At 52.9% G+C, this 27,243-nt stretch overlaps 1 protein-coding gene across 1 annotated transcript in view; it reads right to left on the reverse strand.

The window, feature by feature from the left end:
- The window catches only part of LOC147097166 (prolow-density lipoprotein receptor-related protein 1-like), a 325,180-nt gene extending 298,068 nt beyond the window's left edge, over positions 1 to 27,112 (reverse strand). The window contains 2 exon segments of the mRNA XM_085972535.1: positions 2,915 to 3,077; positions 26,821 to 27,112. Of these exon segments, the coding sequence (XP_085828661.1) occupies positions 2,915 to 3,077; positions 26,821 to 27,112 (455 nt within the window).
- Between the last annotated feature and the right edge of the window lie 131 nt (positions 27,113 to 27,243).

Here is a 27,243-nt window from a genome sequence, read left to right on the forward strand (position 1 = left end):
AACTGTGCACAGTGCTCCAAGTGTGGTCTAACCAAGATATATGAAGACCAGAACTGTGCACAGTGCTCCAACTGTGTTCTAACCAAGATATATGGAGACCAGAGCTGTGCACAGTGCTCCAAGTGTATTCTAACCAAGGTATATGGAGACCAGAGCTGTGCACAGTGCTCCAAGTGTGGTCTAACCAAGGTATGTGGAGACCAGAGCTGTGCACAGTGCTCCAAGTGTATTCTAACCAAGGTATATGGAGACCAGAACTGTACACGGTGCTCCAAGTGTGGTCTGACCTAGGTTCCATGCAAGTTTAGCACAACCTCTCCATTCTATCCCTCCAGAAATAAACCCCAGCGCTCGAGGCAGAAGCTGTGTCAAGATTCAAATTGGGACTGGCTGCGCGGATGAAGGAAAATGGGGTGAAGGGATTTGGGTACAGGGTGGGTAAACGCAACTAGGACTATCTGCTCTCGGGAGAGTAAACGCCAACTGACTCATTGGGCTGAATGGCCTGTTTCAGTGTTGTAGCAGAAAAAAAGCGCCTTTCACGACGTCCCAAAGCGCTTTACAGCCAATGAAGTACTTTCTGAAGTGTAGTCACTGTTGTGATGTAGGAAACGCGGCAACCAATTTGCACACAGCAAGCTCCCACAAACAGCAATGCGATAAATGACCAGGTCATCTGTTTTAGTGATGGTGGTTGAGGGATAAACATTGGCCCCAGGACAGCGGGAAGAACTCCTCCCCCACCCCCCCTGCTCTTCTTCAATATAGTGGCCGTGGGATCTTTTAACATACTGAAAGCAAACATGCAGGTGCAGCAAGCAGTTAGGAAGGCAAATGGTATGTTGGCCTTCATTGCAAGAGGATTCGAGTACAGGAGCAAGGATGTCTTACTACAGTTACACAGGGTCTTGGTGAGACCACAGCTGGAGTATTGTGTGCAGTTTTGGTCTCCTTACCTAAGAGAGGATATACTTGCCATAGAGGGAGTGCAGCGAAGGTTCACCAGACTGATTCATGGGATGGCAGGACTGTCGTATGAGGAGAGATTGGGTCGACTAGGCCTGTATTCACTCGAGTTTAGAAGAATGAGAGGGGATCTCATTGAAACGTATAAAATTCTGACAGGGCTAGACAGACTGGATGCAGGGAGGATGTTTCCCCTGGCTGGGGGGTCTAGAACGAGGGGTCACAGTCTCAGGATACGGGGTAGGACATTTAGGACTGAGATGAGGACAAATGTCTTCACTCAAAGGGTGGTGAACCTGTGGAATTCTCCATCACAGAAGGCTGTGGAGGCCAAGTCACTGAATATATTTAAAGGAGGAGATAGATAGATTTCTAGACACTAAAAGCATCAAGGGGTATGGGGAGAGAGCGGGAATATGGTATTGGGATAGAGGATCAGCCATGATCATACTGAATGGCGGAGCAGACTCGAAGGGACGAATGGCCGACTCCTGCTCCTATTTTTCTCTGTTTCAATGTTTCACTCGAACGGGCAGACCAGAGTAACATTTGACACTGTCTACAGGAGATTACATGACTTTGGGGGTTGAGGAAGAGGGGAAAAACTCTGATGAGCCAAGCTGGCCCGAATGGCCTCCCTGACTTATCTTGCCATCTCGTGACCCTGATCCTTCCTGCCAAGTACAACACGAACTGAAGCATGTACACTCAGCATGTCCACAGAATCTTAGTCATTTCCCAGCATTTCTGCCCGCCTGTTTTTCCTGTTTCATGACTCAAAGTTGCACAGCTCAACTGAAATCCACGCTTCACCAACCTTCTTGACCACAATTCCCACGACATATCCTGCATGAGTCACAGAATCTCTCGGATTCATAGAATCTCACAGCGCAGGAGGAGGCCATTCGGCCCATCGTGCCTGTGCCGGCTCTTTGAACGAGCTCTCCAATTAGTCCCACTCTCTCCCTGCTCTTTCCCCCGTAGCCCTGTGAATTTTTCCCCTTCAAGTATTTCTCCAATTCCCTTTTGAAAGTTACGATTGAATCTGCTCCCACCGCCCTTTCAGGCAGCGTGTTCCAGATCACAACAACTCGCTGCGTTCAAAACATTCTCATCTCCCCCTCTGGTTCTTTTGCCAATCACCTTAAATCTGTGTCTTCTGGTTACCGACCCTCCTGCCACTGAAAACAGTTTCTCCTTATTTACTCTATCAAAAACTCCATCATATTGAACACCTCTATCAAATCTCCCCTTAACCTTCTCTGCTCTAAGGAGAACAACCCCAGCTTCTCCAGTCTCTCCACATCACTGAAGTCCCTCATTCCCTGGTACCATTCTGGTCAATCTCCCCTTTAACCTTCTCTGCTCTAAGGAGAACAACCCCAGCTTCTCCAGTCTCTCCACGTCACTGAAGTCCCTCATCCCCTGGTACCATTCTGGTCAATCTCCCCCTTAACCTTCTCTGCTCTAAGGAGAACAACCCCAACTTCTCCAGTCTCTCCACACAACTGAAGTCCCTCATCCCCTGGTACCATTCTGATCAATCTCCCCCCTTAACCTTCTCTGCTCTAAGGAGAACAACCCCAACTTCTCCAGTCTCTCCACACAACTGAAGTCCCTCATCCCCTGGTACCATTCTGGTCAATCTCCCCCTTAACCTTCTCTGCTCTAAGGAGAACAACCCCAGCTTCTCCAGTCTCTCCACGTCACTGAAGTCCCTCATCCCCTGGTACCTTTCTGGTCAATCTCCTCTGCACCCTCTCCGAGGCCCTTGACATCCTTCCTGAAGTGCGGTGGCCAGAATTGGAGACGCAATAGTCTTTCAGGCAGCGCCTGCCCGATCAAAACAGCTCACTGCGTCAAATGTTTTGATCCTCATCTCCCATGTTGCGGGGGGGGGGGGCGCGGCGGGTGGGGGGGGAATGAGACAGACAAACAGAAAACTCACCCCATAGTTGGATCCAAGGCAATACTCTTGGGGTTGTACAGCTCCAAGTCTAGTAATATGACACAGGTGTCTCCATTCTTGTTGCACACAAATATACGGTCATCCACGTCATCCACAAAGTAGAAATTGCCCGTCAACCAGTCAATGGCCATTTGTTCCACATCTGTGCATGAACAAGAAAAAAACATAACTTTTCAATCTGTTAAAAAAAGCAAGGTGCCAGAATGACGTCGGCAACAGCCCATATATTGAACGGAAGTGCCAGGCAATGACCATCTCCAACAAGCGAGCATCTAACCACTGCCCCTTGACATTCAACGGCATTACCATCGCCGAATCCCCCACCATCAACATCCTGGGGGGGTCGCCATTGACCAGAAACTTAACTGGACCAGCCACATAAATACTGTGGCAACAAGAGGTCAGAGGCTGGGTATTCTGCAGCGAGTGTCTCACCTCCTGACTCCCCAAAGCCTTTCCACCATCTACAAGGCACAAGTCAGGAGTGTGATGGAATACTCACCACTTGCCTGGATGAGTGCAGCTCCAACAACACTCAAGAAGCTCGACACCACCCGGGACAAAGCAGCCCGCTTGATGGGCACCCCATCCACCACCCTAAACATTCACTCCCTCCACCACCGGCGCACCGTGGCTGCAGTGTGTACCATCTACAAGATGCACTGCAGCAACTCGCCAAGGCTTCTTCGGCAGCACCTCCCAAACCCGTGACCTCTTCCACCTCGAAGGACAAGGGCAGCAGGCGCGTGGGAACACCACCTCCTCCAAGTTCCCCTCCAAGTCCCACACCATCCCGACTTGGAAATATATCGGCCGTTCCTTCATCGTCGCTGGGTCAAAATCCTGGAACTCCCTCCCTAACAGCGCTGTGGGAGCACCTTCACCACACGGACTGCAGCGGTTCAAGAAGGCGGCTCACCACCACCTTCTCAAGGGACGACTAGCGATGGGCAATAAATGCTGGGCTTGCCAGCTACGCCCACACCCCATAAACGAATTTAAAAAAAAAATTCACTGCAGTTGATTTGTCACGCTGCTTGACCGACATCAGTACTGGACGAGCAGAAATTTTCTCCCATTAAATACTGGAGAGACCGAAGCCTCAATCTTCAGTCCCGGCCACAAACCCCCTTCTCTCGCCTCCGATTCCATCCCCCTCGCTGGCCACAGTCTGAGGCTGAACATGACTGTTTGCAACCGCGCCGTCCTGTTTGACCCGGGGCTGAGCTTCCGAACCCATATCTTTTCCATTGCCAAGACCACCTACTTAAACCTCCATATAGTGGCCCTTCAAATCCTTCCACTGGCCTCGCCCACTGGCGGCCTTGCCTTCAGTTGCCTGGACCCCGAGCTCTGGAATTCCCTCCCTCAACCTCTCTGCCTCTCTCTCTCCTCGTTAGTTGTGGCTCAGTTGGTGCCACACACACCTGATTCAGAAGGTTGTGGGGTCAAGTCCCACTCCAGAGACTTGAGCACATAAAGCTAGGCTGACACTCCGGTGCAGTGCTGAGGGAGCGCCGCACTACCGGAAGGGCGGGTACCGAGGGAGGGCCGCACCGTCGGAGGGTGGGTACCGAGGGAGCGCCGCACCGTCGGAGGGGCGGTACCGAGGGAGCGCCGCACCGTCGGAGGGGCGGTACCGAGGGAGCGCCGCACCGTCGGAGGGGCGGTACCGAGGGAGCGCCGCACCGTCGGAGGGGCGGTACCGAGGGAGCGCCGCACCGTCGGAGGGGCGGTACCGAGGGAGCGCCGCACCGTCGGAGGGGCGGTACCGAGGGAGCGCCGCACCGTCGGAGGGGCGGTACCGAGGGAGCGCCGCACCGTCGGAGGGGCGGTACCGAGGGAGCGCCGCACCGTCGGAGGGGCGGTACCGAGGGAGCGCCGCACCGTCGGAGTGCCGGTACCGAGGGAGCGCCGCACCGTCGGAGGGGCGGTACCGAGGGAGCGCCGCACCGTCGGAGGGGCGGTACCGAGGGAGCGCCGCACCGTCGGAGGGGCGGTACCGAGGGAGCGCCGCACCGTCGGAGGGGCGGTACCGAGGGAGCGCCGCACCGTCGGAGGGGCGGTACCGAGGGAGCGCCGCACCGTCGGAGGGGCGGTACCGAGGGAGCGCCGCACCGTCGGAGGGGCGGTACCGAGGGAGCGCCGCACCGTCGGAGGGGCGGTACCGAGGGAGCGCCGCACCGTCGGAGGGGCGGTACCGAGGGAGCGCCGCACCGTCGGAGGGGCGGTACCGAGGGAGCGCCGCACCGTCGGAGGGGCGGTACCGAGGGAGCGCCGCACCGTCGGAGGGGCGGTACCGAGGGAGCGCCGCACCGTCGGAGGGGCGGTACCGAGGGAGCGCCGCACCGTCGGAGAGACGGTACCGAGGGAGCGCCACACTGTCGGAGGGGCAGTGCTGAGGGGTTGAACCGAGTCCGCGTCTGCCCTCTCAGGTGGACGTAAAAGGTCCCACAGCCACTATTTCGAGGAAGAGCAGGGGGGAGTTCTCCCCGGTGTCCTGGGGACAATATTTATCCCTCAATCAACATCACTAAAAAGATTATCTGGTCATTATCTCATTGCTGTTTGTGGGAGCTTGCTGTGCGCAAATTGGCTGCCGCATTTCCTACATTACAGCAGCGACCGCACTTCAAAACGTACTTCATGGGCTGTAAAGCGCTTTGGGACGTCCGGTGGTCGTGAAAGGCGCTGGAGAAATGGAAGGCTTTCAAGTCTTTTTAAGACCCTACTCAAAACCTACCTCTTTGACCAAGCTTTTGGTCACCTGTCCTAACATCTCATGTGGCTCGGTGTCAAGTACTGTCTGATTACGTCCCTGTGAAGCGCCTTGGGACATAATAGTGCGGCAAAGACGCGGTGTAAATGCAAGTGGTTGTTGTAGCGGACTAGTAATCCGGTGGCCTGGCATAACAACCCAGAGAATGCGCGTTGAAATTCCACCACGGCACCTTGAACTCTCCCGTCTGACACTTACAAATTATGTTCAGGTTATGAAGCTGTCCCTCTCCTGTCAAGGTAACAACACTAGCAAGACGCACAGGTGTCAAAGGTATATTTAAACGATTATTAAGAAGACGCCCGAAACGAGAGGCTTTATATACAGCAGGAGAGACGAGAAGAGCTGGGTCTAATAACCAGTTTGGGGGGTTGTGGCGGCTGAAGGAATGCCAGGGGAGACTGAACAGGCTGTGGGAGGTTACAGAGATAGGGAGGGTTGTAGGGGCTGGAGGAGGTTACAGAGATAGGGAGGGGTGTAGGGGGCTGGAGGAGGTTACAGAGATAGGGAGGGTTGTAGGGGCTGGAGGAGGTTACAGAGATAGGGAGGGTTATAGGGGGCTGGAGGAGGTTACAGAGATAGGGAGGGTTGTAGGGGGCTGGAGGAGGTTACAGAGATAGGGAGGGTTGTAGGGGGCTGGAGGAGGTTACAGAGATAGGGAGGGTTGTAGGAGGTTACAGAGATAGGGAGGGTTGTAGGGGCAGGAGGAGGTTACAGAGTTAGGGAGGGTTGTAGGGGCAGGAGGAGGTTACAGAGATAGGGAGGGTTTTAGGGGGCTGGAGGAGGTTACAGCGATAGGGAGGGTTGTAGGGGGCTGGAGGAGGTTACAGCGATAGGGAGGGTTTTGTCTCAGTGCGATTTTGAGGTGCAGTCACTGTTGCAGTGTCGGAGTCGGCAGCAACGTTTCTGGGGCTTCCCAAGTATTTGTTGAACTGTTCTCGCGAGTAAATAGAGCACGGTTAACCAAACATGCGCTCAAAGGTCAGTGACATCGTGCCGTTTGACGCCGCGATACAGTTGTGCAATGCGGGCTTTTTTTCCCAGCGCAGTTCACTTTCTGAAAGATGAGGGTGACCGAGGTTAGTGTAGCAATATCAGTTTTTTATTAAAATACTAGCTGGGGAGCCCCGCGTTGCGAGGGCAATTTTGGGGCGCTTGGTCTCCCTCCCATTGCATTGTTTTTCCTTATCGGGTCTGAATGGCCTCCTCCTGTGTTCCTAACGTAATAGTCTCAAGGAGGGCTGAATGGACTCCTCCTGTTCCTAATAGAACAGGCTCGAGGGGGGCTGAATGGCCTCCTCCTGTTCCTAATGTAACAGGCTCAAGGGGGGCTGAATGGCCTCCTCCTGGTTCCTAATAGAACAGGCTCGAGGGGGGCTGAATGGCCTCCTCCTGTTCCTAATGTAACAGGCTCGAGGGGGGCTGAATGGCCTCCTCCTGTTCCTAATAGAACAGGCTCGAGGGGGGCTGAATGGCCTCCTCCTGTTCCTAATGTAACAGGCTCGAGAGGGGTCTAAATGACCTTGCAACCACCGTGCCCCTGCCCGTCTGATCGCATCTTGCCGACTATATCTCTGGAGTCTTATCCTTGGTGGCGGTGTCAGCAGAACCTGCCTACCCAGTCAGGACGTCAAAAATAAGTCGTCCGCAGATTTGGAGGGGGTTGGGAGGCTATGCGGGGCCACCCGAGTTCGACAGCACTGAAAGAGATCATTAGTTCCGCTGGCTCTCTGAAGGAGTTTACACACAGCTCACTTCCCCACCCTTCCCTCGGATCCTTCTCTCGATGTTTTCTTCAGATACTTGGCCACCAAAGCGGGTTATTGGATTTTACTTTCACCGCAGTTTATATTTATGCCCTCTCTCTCGCTCCGAACTCAATTCTGGGGTGGGCGGGGGGGGGGGGGGAGGTTGTTTTTCTTGATTTTTTTTTTAACCTTGTCAGAACCACGCTCTGATTTTTGAGCATCTCTTTCAAATCTGCTCTTAACCTTCTTTGTTCGAATGAATAGTATTGCATTACGCGATATTCACAGGGCAGAAACAGGCCATTCGGCCCAACTGGTCCCTGCTGGTGTTTGTGCTCTGCAATTGCCTCCTCCCATCCTTCCTCATCTCACCCTATCAGCACGACTGTCTAATCCTTTCTATCTCCCTAACCTCCTCCAGCCCCGACAACCCTCCCTATCTCTGTAACCTCCTCCAGCCCCCTACAACCCTCCCTATCTCTGTAACCTCCTCCAGCCCCCTACAACCCTCCCTATCTCTGTAACCTCCCCCAGCCCCCTACAACCCTCCCTATCTCTGTAACCTCCTCCAGCGCCTACAACCCTCCCTATCTCTGTAACCTCCTCCAGCCCCCTACAACCCTCCCTATCACCTCCTCCAGCCCCCTACAACCCTCCCTATCTCTGTAACCTCCTCCAGCCCCGACAACCTTCCCAATCTCTGTAACCAGCTCCAGCCCCCTACAACGCTCCCTATCTCTGTAACCTCTTCCAGCCCCTACAACCTTCCCTGTCCCTGTAACCTCCTCCAGCCCCTACAACCCTCGCTATCTCTGTAACCTCCTCCAGCCCCTACAACCTTCCCTGTCCCTGTAACCTCCTCCAGCCCCTACAACCCTCGCTATCTCCGTAACCTCCTCCAGCCCCTACAACCCTCCCTATCTCTGTAACCTCCTCCAGCCCCCTACAACCCTCCCTATCACCTCCTCCAGCCCCCTACAACCCTCCCTATCTCTGTAACCTCCTCCAGCCCCTACAACCCTCCCTATCTCTGTAAGCTCCTCCAACCCCTACAACCCTCCCTATCTCTGTAACCTCTTCCAGCCCCTACAACCTTCCCTGTCCCTGTAACCTCCTCCAGCCCCTACAACCCTCGCTATCTCTGTAACCTCCTCCAGCCCCTACAACCCTCCCTATCTCTGTAACCTCCTCCTGCCCCCAAAACCCGCCCAATCTCTGTAACCTCCTCCAGCCCCTACAACCCGCCCAATCTCTAACCTCCTCCAGCCCCCGACAACCCTCCCTATCTCTGTAACCTCCTCCAGCCGACAACCCTCCCTATCTCTGTAACCTCCTCCAGCCCCTACAACCCTCCCTATCTCTGTAACCTCCTCCTGCCCCCTACAACCCGCCCAATCTCTGTAACCTCCTCCAGTCCCTACAACCCTCCCTATCTCTGTAACCTCCTCCAGCCCCTACAACCCTCCCTATCTCTGTAACCTCCTCCAACCCCTACAACCCTCCCTATCTCTGTAACCTCCTCCAGCCCCTACAACCTTCCCTGTGTCCCTGTAACCTCCTCCAGCCCCGACAACCCTCGCTATCTCTGTAACCACCTACAACCCTCGCTATCTCTGTAACCTCCTACAACCCCTACAACCCTCCCTATCTCTGTAACCTCCACCAGCCCCTACAACCTTCCCTGTCCCTGTAACCTCCTCCAGCCCCTACAACTCTCGCTATCTCTGTAACCTCCTCCTGCCCCCTACACCCCTCCCTATCTCTGTAACCTCCTCCAGCCCCTACAACCCTCCCTATCTCTGTATCCTCCTCCAGCCCCTACAACCCTCCCTATCTCTGTAACCTCCTCCAGCCCCTACAACCCTCCCTATCTCTGTAACCTCCTCCAGCCCCCTACAACCCTCCCTAGCTCTGTAACCTCCTCCAGCCCCTACAACCCTCCCTATCTCTGTAACCTCCTCCAGCCCCCTACAACCCTCCCTATCTCTGTAACCTCCTCCTGCCCCCTACAACCCGCCCAATCTCTGTAACCTCCTCCAGCCCCCGACAACCCTCCCTATCTCTGTAACCTCCTCCAGCGCCTGGGTCCTAAGCTCTGGAATTCCCTCCTTACACCTCTCCGCCTCTCTCGCTCTCTCCTCCTTTAAGATGCTCCTTAAAACCTCCCTCTTTGACCAAGCTATTGGTCAGCTGTCCCTAATATCTCCTTGGGAGATTCGGGGTCAGATTCTGTCTGATTTACGCTCCTGTGAAGCGCCTTGGGACATTTTACTACGTTAAAGGCACGGTATAAATGGGAGTTGTAATTGTGTTGTAAAACTGTCGGGACTTGCTGAAGCTGGCCACTGGACAGACTGGTTTCCAGTGGGGTTTTTTTTTATTTTTTAAAAAGAGTAATGAGTTTATCTGGCGCGTTTGAATCCTCCTCGGCTTAGAGCTCAACAATGCATTCTGTTCCACTATCGTGCAGACCAGAGTTGATTACAGTAAATTGCTGCCTGTTGAAATCATTCTACCTTAACTATCTCATGAATCACCTCTTCGGCTTGCGATTCCCACGAGAATTGCCGACTGCATCAAAGAAGCCACAGCTCTCTTTAGGGAGTTGCTTGTCGCCGAGTCTTCATTAGCGTGGGATAATTTTTTGGGGGGGCGGATTGGCAGCTGATTATGTGCCACTGCCCTTTGGCGACGAAAGGTTGTGGAACATAGAAACTAGGAGCAGGAGTAGGAGTAGGCCATTCGGCCCTTCGAGCCTGCTCCGCCATTGAACGAGATCATGGCTGATCATCCAAACCCTAGCACCCGGTCCCTACACCGACAGCCATCCCACCCAAGCCCTATCCCCGTAACCCCACGTATTTAATCCCCCCTAACACTAAGGGCTAAGGGTCAATTTTTATCCTGGCCAATCAACCTAACCCGCACATCTTTGAACGTCTGCCCTGAGAGGAGAAGAAGCAACTTGCAGCCTCGAGAGAAACCAGAGGTTTGGCACAAACTGCATTTGAAGAGCATTCGCCGCTACCATGCGCGAGGAATTGCCAATTTGATGGAAGCACAGTGCGGCGCTCCCTCAGTACTGCCCCCCCGACAGTGCGGCGCTCCCTCAGTACTGCCCCCTCCGACAGTGCGGCGCTCCCTCAGTACTGCCCCCTCCGACAGTGCGGCGCTCCCTCAGTACCGCCCCTCCGACAGTGCGGCGCTCCCTCAGTACCGCCCCTCCGACAGTGCGGCGCTCCCTCAGTACTGCCCCTCCGACAGTGCGGTGCTCCCTCAGTACTGCCCCCTCCGACAGTGCGGCGCTCCCTCAGTACTGCCCCGACAGTGCGGCGCTCCCTCAGTACTGCCCCTCCAACAGTGCGGTGCTCCCTCAGTACTGCCCCTCCGACAGTGCGGTGCTCCCTCAGTACTGCCCCTCCGACAGTGCGGCGCTCCCTCAGTACTGCCCCTCCGACAGTGCGGTGCTCCCTCAGTACTGCCCCTCCGACAGTGCGGTGCTCCCTCAGTACTGCCCCTCCGACAGTGCGGCGCTCCCTCAGTACTGCAGTGGGAGTGTCATCCTAGACTATGGTGTTGATAAACAATGTGTGTGTCCGTACTGTAAACCCCTTCCAAAGTTTTCAGCTTCCCAGGTGCATACTCTGCAATTTCAATGCGAGACGCTAAGATTGGGCTGCAGACACGCTGATTCTGGACAGTGTGTACAACCTGGGTCGCTCCGACACATGTGCTGTGGATCCATGTCCTGCTAAAGGTCAGAACATTTTCCACTCGCTGTGACGCCCCAAGAGGAAATCCTGCCCAAGTTCAACTCTTTTTTTTTTTTTTGAGTGGGATCAAGTTTGGAAAGTTTTGGCTGGTCTGTCCCCCGGGGATCTCATAACCCAATTCTATTTCTGGAAAAGTGAAACTTGTTTGCAGCATTTTCTGTTTTGAATGAGCAGCATGATTAAATACTATTTCCCCACCCACCCCCCATCATACCGTACAGCAGAACCAATGAAGCAAAAATCTCATTCATTTATTCATCGCTTTAGCCGCACTGTCGGAGGGGCAGTACTGAGGGAGCGCCGCACTGTCGGAGGGGCGGTACTGAGGGAGCGCCGCACTGTTGGAGGGGCGGTACTGAGGGAGCGCCGCACTGTCGGAGGGGCGGTACTGAGGGAGCGCCGCACTGTCGGAGGGGCAGTACTGAGGGAGCGCCGCACTGTCGGAGGGGCAGTACTGAGGGAGCGCCGCACTGTCGGAAGGGGCAGTACTGAGGGAGCGCCGCACTGTCGGAAGGGCAGTACTGAGGGAGCGCCGCACTGTCGGAGGGGCAGCACCGAGGGAGCGCCGCACAGTCGGAGGGGCAGTTCTGAGGAAGGGCATTACTGAGGGATTGCTGCACGACCGGAGATGCAGTGTTTCTGATGAGACATTAAACCACAGCCACTATTTCGAAGAAGAGCAGGAGGGAGTTCCCCCCCCGGTGTCCTGGGGCCAATATTTATCCCTCAACCAACATCACTAAAGCAGATGATCTGGTCAGTCATCACACTGCTGTTTGCGGGAGCTTGCTGAGCACAAATTGGCTGCCGCGATTCCTACATTACAACAGCGACTAACACTTCAAAAAGTCCTTCACTGGCTGTAAAGCGCTTTGGGACGCCCTGAGGTTGCGAAAGGCGCTGGAGAAATGCAACTCTTTCTTTCCCCATTTGCTGCAATTTGTTTCTCCTTCAAGCATTTACTTGAAGCCAATAACCAGCCACAGCCAAGTGGCAGATTCACAGACCCATACTTCCCTGGGCCTCCAGGGTGACCACGCTTCCTGGAGCGTTGCGGATAGAGAAAAACTATTTCCGCTGGTCTGGGACTAGGGGGCATACTATATAAATTGGAGCCAGACCTTTCAGGAGTGAGGTTAGGAAACACTTCTACACACAAAGAGTGGTAGAAGTTTGGAACTCTCTTCCGCAAACGGCAATTGATGCTGGGGGGGTCAATTGTTTGATTTTAAAATCAGAGACTGATAAGCTTTTTGTTAACCAAAGGTATTAAGGGATACGGGGCAAAGGCGGGTATATGGAGTTAGGTCACAGATCAGCCAATATCTCATCAAATGGCCGAACAGGCTCGAGGGGGCTGAATGGCCTCCTCCTGTTCCTAATGTAGCAGGCTCGAGGGGGCTGAATGGCCTCCTCCTGTTCCTAATGTAACAGGCTCGAGGGGGCTGAATGGCCTCCTCCTGTTATTAATGTAACAGGTTCGAGGGGGCTGAATGGCCTCCTCCTGTTCCTAATGTAACAGGCTCGAGGGGGGCTGAATGGCCTCCTCCTGTTCCTAATGTAACAGGCTCGAGGGGGGCTGAATGGCCTCCTCCTGTTCCTAATGTAACAGGCTCGAGGGGGCTGAATGGCCTCCTCCTGTTCCTAATGTAACAGGCTCGAGGGGGGCTGAATGGCCTCCTCCTGTTCCTAATGTAACAGGCTCGAGGGGGCTGAATGGCCTCCTCCTGTTCCTAATGTAACAGGCTCGAGGGGCTGAATGGCCTCCTCCTGTTCCTAATGTAACAGGCTCGAGGGGCTGAATGGCCTCCTCCTGTTCCTAATGTAACAGGCTCGAGGGGGCTGAATGGCCTCCTCCTGTTCCTAATGTAACAGGCTCGAGGGGGGCTGAATGGCCTCCTCCTGCTCCTAATGTAACAGGCTCGAGGGGGCTGAATGGCCTCCTCCTGTTCCTAATGTAACAGGCTCGAGGGGGCTGAATGGCCTCCTCCTGTTCCTAATGTAACAGGCTCGAGGGGGGCTGAATGGCCTCCTCCTGTTCCTAATGTAACAGGCTCGAGGGGGCTGAATGGCCTCCTCCTGTTCCTATGTTCGGACTATCTGTACTTCTACGGCGTCCAAAAAAAACCCACAATCAGCTGTTTAAAAAAGAAAACAGCGCAGTCACCCCTCCAACGCTTTTCCACTCCTCTCTCGTGGGAAGCTTCAGGCCCAATCTCAGAGCAGGCACAGGAAATGTGCTGGCGTGATCCAGTGCATGATTCATGGATCAGCTGAGAGTTGTAATCGTATTAAGACAGTCGCACTCCATCGCACTTCTGTCCGGCTCAGACTGAATCATGACTCACGCCACAGGCGCGCGAAACCAAGGCTTCGAAAGAACTGCGCTCGGCACGGTTCCACCGAGCAGAGCTGGAGCGAATAAAAAAAAAACACATCCGCTTAAAGTAGAGGCTCGCAGTACAAAAAGCTAAACCCTTCATAAAAATCACTGGTTTGGCCCACAGCTGCAGCCTCGTGTCCCAATTGAGGAACGATGTCGGGGACGTGGAGAGTGCAGAGGAGAGTCTGTCCAGTCCTGTTAGAATTTTATAAGTTTCAATGAGATCCCCTCTCATTCTTCTAAACTCCAGCGAGTATAAGCCCAATCGACCCAATCTCTCCTCATAAGTCATTCCTGCCATCCCAGGTATCAGCCTGGTGAATCTTCGCTGCACTCCCTCCATGGCAAGAGGTTACGCTTGAACTGTATAAAACACTAGTTAGGTCGCAGCTAGAGTACTGCGTGCAGTTCTGGTCACCACATTACAGGAAAGATGTGATTGCACTAGAGAGGGTACAGAGGAGATTTACAAGGATGTTGCCTGGGCTGGGGAATTTTGGCTATGAGGAAAGATTGGATAGGCTGGGTCTATTTGCCTTGGAACAGGAGGCGGTTGAGGGGAGACCTTATTGAGGTGTATAAAATTATGAGGGGCATAGATAGAGTGGATAGGAAGGACCTATTTCCCCTTAGCAGAGGGGTCAAAAACCAGGGGGCTTAAGAACATAATAAATAGGAGCAGGAGTCGGCCAATCGGCCCCTCGAGCCTGCTCCGCCATTCAATAGGATCATGGCTGATCATCAACCTCAACACCACTCTCCCGCTCTCTCCCCATACCCCTGGACTCCCCTGTAGTTCAAATGTCTGAATATATTCAAGGCGGAGTTAGACAATGACGGCACGGTGGCATAGTGGTTCGCACTGTTGCCTCACAGCGCCAGGGACCCGGGTTCGAATCTGGCCTCGGGTGACTGTCTGTGTGGAGTTTGTACATTCTCCCCGTGTTTGCGTGGGTTTCCTCCGGGTGCTCCGGTTTCCTCCCACAGTCCAAAGATGTGCGGGTTAGGTTGATTGGCTATGATAAATTGACCCTTAGTGTTAGGGGGATTAAATACGTGGGGTTACGGGGATAGGGTGGGATATGTGTTGGTGTAGGGGTTACGGGGATCGGGTGGGATGTGTGTCGGTGCAGGCTCGATGGGCCGAAATGGCCTCTATCTGCACTGTGGGGTTTTTCTGTGATTCTGTTTTCTGTGAATGACTCTGCCTCCACAGCTCTCTGGGGTAGAGAATTCCAAAGATGCACGACCCACTGAGAGGAGAAATTCCTCCTCATCTCCGTCTTAAATGGGCGACCCCTTATCCTGAAACTGTGCCCCCTAGTTCTAGATTCCCCCATGAGGGGAAACATCCTCCCAGCATCCACCCTCAGCATCTTGTATGTTTCAGTAAGATCCCCTCTCATTCTTCTAAACTCCAATGAGTATAGGCCCAACCTGCTCAATCTTGCGTCATACGTCAACCCCCTCATCCCAGGAATCAACCTGGTGAACCTTCTCTGAACTGCCTCCAATGCAAGTATATCCCTCCTTAAATAAGGAGACCAAAACTGTACGCAGTACTCCAGGTGTGGTCTCACCAACGCCCTGCACAGTTTTAACAGGACTTCCCTACTTTTATACTCCATACCCCTTGCAATAAAGGCCGACATTCAGTTAGCCATCCTAATTACTTGCTGCACCTGCATGCTAACTTTTTGTGCTTCATGTACTCGGAACCCCCAGATCCCTTTGTACCGCAGCATTTTGTAGTCTCACTGCATTTAAATAATAATTTGCGGGGACGAAGAGAGGATCCGGAGGGGGCGGGGGGGGAGGAGATCAAAGTCTCGGTCAAAGAGCTGGGCTGTGAGGAGCAACTTTTCCCGAGCATGGGGCCGACACGAGCGAAGGACATAGAAACATAGAAGATAGGAGCAGGAGTAGGCCATTCGGCCCCTCGAGCCTGCTCCGCCATTTAATGAGATCATGGCTGATCATCCAAATTCAGTACCCTGTCCCTGCCTTCTCCCCATATCCCTTGATCCCTTTAGCCTTGAGAAATAGATCTAACTCCTTCTTGAATATATTTAATGAATTGGCCTCAACTGCCTTGTGTGGTAGAGAATTCCACAGGTTCACCACTCTCTGGGTGAAGAAATTCCTCCTCATCTCTGTCCTAAATGGCTTAGACTGTGACCCCCCTGGTTCTGGACTCCCCGACCATCGGGAACATCCTTCCTGCATCTAGTCTGTCCGGTCCTGTTAGAATTTTATAAGATTCAATGAGATCCCCTCGCATTCTTCTAAACTCCAGCGAGTATAAACCCAATCGACCCACTCTCTCCTCATAGGTCATTCCTGCCATCCCAGGTACCAGTCTGGTGAATCTTCGGTGGCCCGTTTCCTGTAATGGGGAAAAACCTCTCGCGCTCATTGTGCGAGTATGGTTTGGATCGCTTTCTGATTGTGAACAGTCAGAAATAAAGCGGCCTGGCCTTTAGACCAACGGATCGGCAAGACCCCAGGGCAAACATGTATCAAAGCAGCCCCTTCTAGATCGATAAGAGTACGTTAGTAATTTGTGTGTCTCTCTTGATTATTTTTGACGAGGTTGCAATGCAGCCACGGCCCAGTGGGGTAGCACTCTCCCCGAATCACGGAAAGTTAACAAGCAGATACAGCAAGCAGTTAGCAAGGCAAATAGTGTGTTGGCCTTTATGGCAAGGGGGCTTGGTGTATAAGAGTAAGGAGGTCTTGCTGCAGTTATGTAGGGCTTTGAATATATTTAATGAATTGGCCTCAACTGCCTTCTGTGGTAGAGAATTCCACAGGTTCACCACTCCCTGGGTGAAGGAATTCCTCCTCATCTCTGTCCTAAATGGCTTACCCCTTATCCTAGTGAACATTGGCCAATTACAGACTCGCCAGCCTACACACTCCGCCAAGTGTGAGATGCCAACACAGAGTGGCTCACTACACTCCAAGTCTTCTTTCGTCTGGTAGCGGCAAAGAGCAAATTAAATATAAGAACATAAGAAATAGGAGCAGGAGTCGGCCATTCGGCCCCTCGAGCCTGCTCCGCCATTCAATGAGATCATGGCTGATCATCCAAACTCAGTACCCTGTCCCTGCTTTCTCCCCATATCCCTTGATCCCTTTAGCCTTAAGAAATATATCCAACTCCTTCTTGAATATATTTAATGAGTCGGCCTCTACTGCCTTGTGTGGTAGAGAATTCCACAGGTTCACCACTCTCTGGGTGAAGAAATTCCTCCTCATCTCTGTCCTAAATGGCTTACCCCTTATCCTTAGACTGTGACCCCTGGTTCTGGACTCCCCGGCCATCGGGAACATCCTTCCTGCATCTAGTCTGTCTAGTCCTGTTAGAATTTTATAAGTTTCAATGAGATCCCCTCTCAGTCTTCTAAACTCCAGCGAGTATAAGCCTAATCGACCCAATCTCTCCTTGGGCTTGATCTCCTCGGAGCAGAGAAGATTGAGAGGAGATTTGAGGGAGGTGTTCAAAATCACAAGGTGTCTGGACAGAGTAGATAGAGGGAAACTGTTCCCATTGGCAGAAGGGTCGGGAACCGGAGGACACAGACTTGAGGTGATTGGCAAAAGAACCAAAGGCGACGCAAGAGCAGCACAGGAGGGGTTGCAGGGATGGAGAAGAGTCGCAGGCAAGGAGAGGAGGGCAAAATAAAAAACCCATTGAGGAACCGGAGGGCCTCAACTGCTAGGATTTTTTTTTGAAAAAAACACCAGGTGCGGCAAGAGTTAAAGTGGAATCAGCATTCCTACGGTAGGGGAACCTCCTCAAACACAGCGAGCGAGAGAGAGAGAGCTGGAAATCCCGACACATGCTCTATCAACACCTAGTTCAGGGCAAATCAGCAAATAAATCAACAGTGGGCGTTACTGAGGCGATGACTCACCAACAGATAAATCACCGCAATTCAGTGACTCACCAGTTCTCATAACATAAACAACAGCTTCGCAGTGAGCTCACACTGATTCTTCAAACACGCAGGAACAGGAGGAGGCCATTCAGCCCCCTCGAGCCTATTCCATTCGGAACAGGAGGCCATTCAGCCCCCTCGAACCTGTTACATTAGGAACAGGAGGAGGCCATTCAGCCCCCCTCGAGCCTGTTACATTAGGAACAGGAGGAGGCCGTTCAGCCCCCCTCGAGCCTGTTACATTAGGAACAGGAGGAGGCCGTTCAGCCCCCCTCGAGCCTGTTACATTAGTAACAGGAGGAGGCCATTCAGCCCCTCGAGCCTGTTACAGTAGAAACAGGAGGAGGCCATTCAGCCCCCTCGAGCCTGTTACAGTAGGAACAGGAGGAGGCCATTCAGCCCCCCTCGAGCCTGTTCCATTCGGAACAGGAGGCCATTCAGCCCCCTCGAACCTGTTACATTAGGAACAGGAGGAGGCCATTCAGCCCCCCTCGAGCCTGTTACATTAGGAACAGGAGGAGGCCGTTCAGCCCCCCTCGAGCCTGTTACATTAGGAACAGGAGGAGGCCGTTCAGCCCCCCTCGAGCCTGTTACATTAGTAACAGGAGGAGGCCATTCAGCCCCTCGAGCCTGTTACAGTAGAAACAGGAGGAGGCCATTCAGCCCCCTCGAGCCTGTTACATTAGGAACAGGAGGAGGCCATTCAGCCCCCCTCGAGCCTGTTACATTAGGAACAGGAGGCCATTCAGCCCCCTCGAGCCTGTTACATTAGGAACAGGAGGAGGCCATTCAGCCCCTCGAGCCTGTTACATTAGGAACAGGAGGAGGCCATTCAGCCCCCTCGAGCCTGTTACATTAGGAACAGGAGGAGGCCATTCAGCTCCTCAAGCCCATTCCACGGCATGATATTTTAACTTAACCTAGCTCCTGCATGACTTTGCATATTGAGTGTTTTTTTAACAGGTTAATTTACATAGCTGTAACTAGTGGTATACCGCAAGGATCAGTGCTTGGGCCTCAGCTATTCACAATCTATATCAATGATTTGGATGAGGGGACCAAATGTAATATATCCAATTCAAAAGCAAAATACTGCGGATGCTGGAAATCTGAAATAAAAGCAGAAAATGCTGGAAATACTCAGGTCAGGCAGCATAGCTTGCTGAGTGTTTCCAGCATTTCCTGTTTTTACTTTATGTAATATATCCAAGTTTGCTGATGATGCCAAGCTGGGTGGGAATGTAAGCTGTGAGGAGGATGCAAGGAGGCTTCAAGGGGATACAGACAGGCTAAGTGAGTGGGCAAGAACATGGCAAATGGAATATATAATGGGGAGAAAGGTGAAGTTATCCACTTTGGTAGGAAAAATAGAAAAGCAGAGTATTTTTTAAATGGAGAGAGGTTGGGAAATGTTAGTGTTCAGAGGGACCTGGGTGTCCTTGTACACGAATCACTGAAAGTTAACCTGCAGGTACAGCAAGCAATTAGGAAGGCAAATGGTATGTTGGCCTTTATTACAAGAGGGTTTGAGTATAAGAGTAAAGACGTCTTACTGCAATTATGTAGGGCCCTGGTGAGACCACACCTGGAGTATTGTGTACAGTTTTGGTCTCCTTACCTAAGGAAGGATATACTTGCCATAGAGGGAGTGCAGCGAAGGTTCGCCAGACTGACTCCTGGGATGGGGGGATTGTCCTATGAGAGATTGAGTAGACTAGGCCTATATTCTCCAGAGTTTAGAAGAATGAGAGGAGATGTCATTGAAACATACAAAATTCTTACAGGGCTTGACAGGGTAGATGCTGAGAGGCTGTTTCCCCCTGGCTGGGGAGTCTAGAACCAGGGGTCACAGTCTCAGGATAAGGGGTCGGCCATTTAGGACTGAGATGAGGAGGAATTTCTTCACTCAGAGGGCGGTGAATCTTTGGAATTCTCTGCCCCAGAGGGCTGTGGAGGCTCAGTCGTTGAGTATATTCAAGAGGTCGAAGATCAGCAGTGATCGTATTGAATGGCGGAGCAGGTTCAAGGAGCCGTATGGCCTACTCCTGCTCTTATTTCTTATCTTATATTTCTTCTGAAAGATAGTAAACGGCACAGAGGAGTTCAGTCCTGAACACTACTTGAAGTTACTGTGCCAGTAGGACAAGGGGACACAGGGTTAAGCATTTATTCAGGACAACAGAGCGAACTCCCCTGCTTTTCTTCGAAAAAGCGGCCATGGGATCTTTTACGTCCACCTGAGGGGGCAGACGGGGCCTCGGTTCAATGTCTCATCCGAAAGATGGCACCTCTGATAATGCGGCGCTCCCTCAGTACGGCCCCTCCGACAGTGCGGCGCTCCCTCAGCACTGCCCCTCCGACAATGCGGCGCTCCCTCAGTACGGCCCCTCCGACAGTGCGGCGCTCCCTCAGTACTGCCCCTCCCACAGTGCGGCGCTCCCTCAGTACGGCCCCTCCGACAGTGCGGCGCTCCCTCAGTACCGACCCTCCGACAATGCGGCGCTCCCTCAGTACTGCCCCTCCCACAGTGCGGCGCTCCCTCAGTACGGCCCCCCCTCAGTACGGCCCCTCCGACAGTGCGGCGCTCCCTCAGTACTGCCCCTCCCACAGTGCGGCGCTCCCTCAGTACGGCCCCTCCGACAGTGCGGCGCTCCCTCAGTACTGCCCCTCCCACAGTGCGGCGCTCCCTCAGTACTGCCCCTCCGACAGTGCGGCGCTCCCTCAGTACTGCCCCTCCCACAGTGCGGCGCTCCCTCAGTACGGCCCCTCCGACAGTGCGGCGCTCCCTCAGTACTGCCCCTCCCACAGTGCGGCGCTCCCTCAGTACTGCCCCTCCCACAGTGCGGCGCTCCCTCAGTACTGCCCCTCCCACAGTGCGGCGCTCCCTCAGTACTGCCCCTCCCACAGTGCGGCGCTCCCTCAGTACTGCCCCTCCCACAGTGCGGCGCTCCCTCAGTACTGCCCCTCCCACAGTGCGGCGCTCCCTCAGTACTGCCCCTCCCACAGTGCGGCGCTCCCTCAGTACTGCCCCTCCCACAGTGCGGCGCTCCCTCAGTACTGCCCCTCCGACAGTGCGGCGCTCCCTCAGTACTGCCCCTCCCACAGTGCGGCGCTCCCTCAGTACTGCCCCTCCCACAGTGCGGCGCTCCCTCAGTACTGCCCCTCCGACAGTGCAGCACTCCCTCAGTACTGCCCCTCCCACAGTGCGGCGCTCCCTCAGTACTGCCCCTCCGACAGTGCGGCGCTCCCTCAGTACTGCCCCTCCGACAGTGCAGCACTCCCTCAGTACTGCCCCTCCCACAGTGCGGCGCTCCCTCAGTACTGCCCCTCCGACAGTGCGGCGCTCCCTCAGTACGGCCCCTCCGACAGTGCGGCGCTCCCTCAGCACTGCCCCTCCGACAATGCGGCACTCCCTCAGTACTGCCCCTCCGACAGTGTGGCGCTCCCTCAGTACTGCCCCTCCGACAGTGTGGCGCTCCCTCAGTACTGCCCCTCCCACAGTGCGGCGCTCCCTCAGTACTGCCCCTCCCACAGTGCGGCGCTCCCTCAGTAGTGGCACTGGGGCTGCCAGCCTAGATTTTTGTGCTCACGTCTCTCGGGTGGTGCACGAGCCCACTACCTTCTGACTCAGAGGAGAGGGGGAGTGTGCAACCCACCGCCGACACTCAGGAGACTGACAGCCAGGAATAGAAGGGCATCTTCTATTTTATACGTCTTCAAGGTCACGCAGACTGCAACTCCACGCAGTGACTGGCCCTCATGCTGCAGCACGAGTAGATTAGGTGATAAAAAGGCAAACCAAATCCTTAGTTTTAAGCACAGAGACACAGAACAAAAACAAGGAGGCATTGTTCGATCTTGCTGGGCCCCAGTTGGAGCTTTGTGCATACAAGGCCTTACGCTGGCCACATTCCCAGTTGCGGTGACTGAAGGAGGCAGCAATAAGCACAAACTCTGCACGCCGACAGTAAAAAAAAAACATTACCCCTCCAAGTGTTAATCTTTCCAACCAGCCAGACGGAGAATGCAGAGGTAGGCTAGGATCACACGGCACAGGAGGAGGCCATTCGGCCCGCCATGCCTGTGCCAGCTCTTTGAACGAGCTCTCCAATTAGTCCCACTCTCCTCCCCCTGCCCTTTCCCCCGTAGCCCTGCAATGCTTTCCTTCTCAAGTATTTATCCGATTCCGTTTTGAAAGTTACTATTGAATCTGCTCCCACCGCCCTTTCAGGCAGCGCGTTCCAGATCACAACAACTCGCTGCGTTAAAACATTCTCCTCATCTCCCCCTCTGGTCCTTTTCCCGATTATCTTCAATCTGTGTCCACTGGTTACCGACCCTCCTGTCACTGGAAACAGTTTCTCCTTATTTACTCCATCAATACGTCTCATGATTTTGAACACCTCTATTAAATCTCCTCTTAACCTTCTCTGCTCTAAGGAGAACCCCAGCTTCTCCAGTCTCTCCACGTCACTGAAGTCCCTCATCCCCTGGTACCATTCTGGTCAATCTCCTCCTTAACCTTCTCTGCTCTAAGGAGAACAACCCCAGCTTCTCCAGTCTCTCCACGTCACTGAAGTCCCTCCTGCCCTGGTACCATTCTGGTCCATCTCCTCCTTAACCTTCTCTGCTCTAAGGAGAACAACCCCAGCTTCTCCAGTCTCTCCACGTCACTGAAGTGCCTCATCCCCTGGAACCATTCTGGTCAATCTCCTGCGCACCCTCTCCAAAGCCTTGACATCCTTCCTGAAGTACGGTGCCCAGAATTGGACACAATATTCCAGCTGAGGCCCAACCAGAGATTTATAAAGGTTTACCATAGCTTCTTTGCTTTTGTACTCTCTGCCTCTATTAATAAAGCCAAGGATCCCATCTGCTTTTTTTAAACAGCCTTCTCAACCTGCCCTGCCACCTTCAAAGGTTTGTGTACGTACACCCCCAGGTCTCTCTGTTCCTGCAACCCCTTTAAAATTGTACCATTTTAGGTGGAGTTAGATGGGCAATGGATTACACGCAGCGACCAACGGAAACAAATTACAAAAGGGGTTCATTTCTAGAGGGATAGATTTGGTAAGCAGAGAAGTTATGTTAAACTTGCACTGAACCTTGGTTAGACCACACTTGGAGCACTGTGCACAGTTCTGGTCTCCGTATACCTTGGTTAGACCACACTTGGAGCACTGTGCACAGTTCTGGTCTCCGTATACCTTGGTTAGACCACACTTGGAGCATTGTGCACAGCTCTGGTCTCCATATACCTTGGTTAGACCACACTTGGAGCACTGTGCACAGTTCTGGTCTCCGTATACCTTGGTTAGACCACACTTGGAGCACCGTGCACAGTTCTGGTCTCCGTATACCTTGGTTAGACCACACTGGGAGCACCGTGCACAGTTCTGGTCTCCGTATACCTTGGTTAGACCACATTGGAGCACTGTGCAGAGTTCTGGTCTCCGTATACCTTGGTTAGACCACACTTGGAGCACTGTGCACAGTTCTGGTCTCCGTATACCTTGGTTAGACCACACTTGGAGCACTGTGCACAGTTCTGGTCTCCGTATACCTTGGTTAGACCACACTTGGAGCACCGTGCACAGTTCTGGTCTCCGTATACCTTGGTTAGACCACACTTGGAGCACCGTGCACAGTTCTGGTCTCCGTATACCTTGGTTAGACCACACTTGGAGCACTGTGCACAGTTCTGGTCTCCGTATACCTTGGTTAGACCACACTTGGAGCACCGTGCACAGTTCTGGTCTCCGTATACCTTGGTTAGACCACACTTGGAGCACTGTGCACAGTTCTGGTCTCCGTATACCTTGGTTAGACCACACTTGGAGCACTGTGCACAGTTCTGGTCTCCATATACCTTGGTTAGACCACACTTGGAGCACTGTGCACAGTTCTGGTCTCCGTATACCTTGGTTAGACCTCACTTGGAGCACTGTGCACAGTTCTGGTCTCCATATACCTTGGTTAGACCACACTTGGAGCATTGTGCACAGCTCTGGTCTCCATATACCTTGGTTAGACCACACTTGGAGCACTGTGCACAGTTCTGGTCTCCATATACCTTGGTTAGACCACACTTGGAGCACTGTGCACAGTTCTGGTCTCCGTATACCTTGGTTAGACCACACTTGGAGCACTGTGCACAGTTCTGGTCTCCGTATACCTTGGTTAGACCACACTGGGAGCACCGTGCACAGTTCTGGTCTCCGTATACCTTGGTTAGACCACACTTGGAGCACTGTGCACAGTTCTGGTCTCCGTATACCTTGGTTAGACCACACTTGGAGCACTGTGCACAGTTCTGGTCTCCGTATACCTTGGTTAGACCACACTTGGAGCACTGTGCACAGTTCTGGTCTCCGTATACCTTGGTTAGACCACACTTGGAGCACTGTGCACAGTTCTGGTCTCCGTATACCTTGGTTAGACCACACTTGGAGCACTGTGCACAGTTCTGGTCTCCGTATACCTTGGTTAGACCACACTGGGAGCACTGTGCACAGTTCTGGTCTCCGTATACCTTGGTTAGACCACACTTGGAGCACTGTGCACAGTTCTGGTCTCCGTATACCTTGGTTAGACCACACTTGGAGCACCGTGCACAGTTCTGGTCTCCGTATACCTTGGTTAGACCACACTTGGAGCACTGTGCACAGTTCTGGTCTCCGTATACCTTGGTTAGACCACACTTGGAGCACCGTGCACAGTTCTGGTCTCCGTATACCTTGGTTAGACCACACTTGGAGCACTGTGCACAGTTCTGGTCTCCGTATACCTTGGTTAGACCACACTTGGAGCACCGTGCACAGTTCTGGTCTCCGTATACCTTGGTTAGACCACACTTGGAGCACCGTGCACAGTTCTGGTCTCCGTATACCTTGGTTAGACCACACTTGGAGCACTGTGCACAGTTCTGGTCTCCATATACCTTGGTTAGACCACACTTGGAGCACCGTGCACAGTTCTGGTCTCCGTATACCTTGGTTAGACCACACTTGGAGCACTGTGCACAGTTCTGGTCTCCGTATACCTTGGTTAGACCACACTGGGAGCACTGTGCACAGTTCTGGTCTCCGTATACCTTGGTTAGACCACACTTGGAGCACTGTGCACAGTTCTGGTCTCCGTATACCTTGGTTAGACCACACTTGGAGCACTGCGTACAGTTCTGGTCTCCATATACCTTGGTTAGATCACACTTGGAGCACTGTGCACAGTTCTGGTCTCCGTATACCTTGGTTAGACCACACTTGGAGCACCGTGCACTGTTCTGGTCTCCATATACCTTGGTTAGACCACACTTGGAGCACTGTGCACAGTTCTGGTCTCCATATACCTTGGTTAGAGCACGCTTGGAGCACTGTGCACAGTTCTGGTCTCCATATACCTTGGTTAGACCACACCTGGAGCACTGTGCACAGTTCTGGTCTCCATATACCTTGGTTAGACCACACTTGGAGCACCGTGCACAGTTCTGGTCTCCGTATACCTTGGTTAGACCACACTTGGAGCACTGTGCACAGTTCTGGTCTCCATATACCTTGGTTAGAGCACACTTGGAGCACTGTGCACAGTTCTGGTCTCCGTATACCTTGGTTAGACCACACTTGGGGCTCTGTGCACAGTTCTGGTCTCCATATACCTTGGTTAGACCACACTTGGAGCACCGTGCACAGTTCTGGTCTCCATAAACCTTGGTTAGATCACACTTGGAGCACTGTGGGAGCACCTTCACCACACGGGACTGCAATGGTTCAAGGCGGCGTCTCACCACCACCTTCTCAAGGGGCGACTAGGGGATGGCCAATAAATGCCGGCCTGGCCATGAACGAATATTTTTTTTTTATAAAGTCAACGTACACAAGGAGCCTGAATGTATGTATATTTGAATCACGACACCAACTCGATCACATTTGCGGAAGGGAAAATTTAAAAACATGTTCCTCCAGGAGGATGTCTTTTTTAAAAAAGGCAAATGATTGGCCCAGAAATTCGGGTCCCCACGGGTGAGTACGCGCTGGGTACTCACACGTAGGGTCCAACGAAAGTGCAGGTTTCGTGCATAAGAACGTAAGAAATAGGAGCAGGAGTAGGCCAATCGGCCCCTCGAGCCTGCTCCGCCATTCAATAAGATCATGGCTGATCTGATCCTAACCTCAAATCTTCTATCACTCTCCATCCCACCCGAACCCATGTGATCTCCCGGGAGAGTCGAAAAACCAGATAAAAAACCCAATGGCCAATTTGGGAGAAAAAAAATCTGGGAAATTCCTCTCCGACCCATCTAGGCGATCGAAACTCGTCCAGGAGATCACTCTGTCCCTGTATATTCTACAGTACTTACCTTCTGAAAAGGTGATCTCCACACTAGCCAGGAACAGGAATAGAACCAACTCCTGAAATCTAACACAGAATTAGAACACAAGAAGTAGGAGCAGATGCACTGCGCATGCGCGGGAAACAGGTGGAACGCGCGCGCCGGAGAGGCAGCGCGTGCACCTCGAACTTACCTTTTTTTTTTTTTATACAGGTTTCTCCGGGAGGGTAAGTCTCCAGCAGTTACACATGTAAAAAGCAGTCGCAAGGCCTGCTTTTAACAAGGTAAGTGGTGAATTAAGTAAAATTAAAACATTTTTTCCACAGGTTTATTATTTTTAAATACTTTAAACAAAGGCAAGTTTATTTTTTAGCCCCGTTAGCAAATGTAATGAATGTTTTCAAAAATTTAAATAGTTTAAAATGGTTATTTCATGTAATTTAGTTATTTTAAAAAATGTGATGTTTTAAAAATGTATTTGAAGTTTTAGTGATGTTTTGGGGCTTATAGTATTTATAGGTTTGACAGCTCTTCCTGTCAAACTTATGAATGAAGCATTCCCTGCTCCGATTGGCTCTCCATGGCCCACGTGATCCATGGGGACGCTTCGAGCTAACTGCGCCCCTGGGATACACAAGTACTGCGCGCCGGCAGTTGGAGGCGGCCCAGGATCGGAATCCCACGCGGGCCCACAGCACAACGGCCGGCGCGCTAGCTAAGTGCAGGTTGGAGGGCTTGCACCCGCGGGAAGCCCCCGACCCGAATTTCTGGGCCATTAAGTTCAGTGTGTTCGACTGCTTTGGGGTCGGGTCGGGCAACAAATGCAAAAAACACATCTCTGCGACAAGTATGAAAACGCCTATGACGGGAGGAAAAGAGACAGTCCAATAAAACCGGCGACCCCCAAAGTGTGAAAATGGACAGCTTACGGTGGACGCTGAGAGAGATGTTGATGACCCGCTCGTCCGTAAAACCCTTCAGGTTTGTGATCTTGGCGCACTTGAGCTGCGAATCGGCGGCGGCGTCTCCGATGTAGACCCAGCAGACCGTCTCGTCGGCGTACAGGAAGTCCATTGCCGTGGTCTGCTTGGTGCCAATGGGGTTGATGAAACTGACGCTCGCCCCTTGCAGGTTGGTGGCCATGATGTTCTGGGAGTTGGCGATCAGCAGGACCGGCGGCCTGTCCACGGGCTCTGAGAGGCAGAACACAAAAAAAAACATGTTACAAAAGGTAAATCGTGCTCGACTAATCTGCTGGAATTTTTTTTAAGGATGTAACTGGTAGAATAGATAAGGGAGAGCCAGTAGATGTGGTGTATTTGGACTTTCAGAAGGCTTTCCACAGGGTCCCG

This window comes from Somniosus microcephalus, chromosome 33 (assembly GCF_052327205.1).
Source record: "Somniosus microcephalus isolate GS21.2 chromosome 33, FLI_Smic_1.0, whole genome shotgun sequence".
NCBI classification, from domain to species: domain Eukaryota; kingdom Metazoa; phylum Chordata; class Chondrichthyes; order Squaliformes; family Somniosidae; genus Somniosus; species Somniosus microcephalus.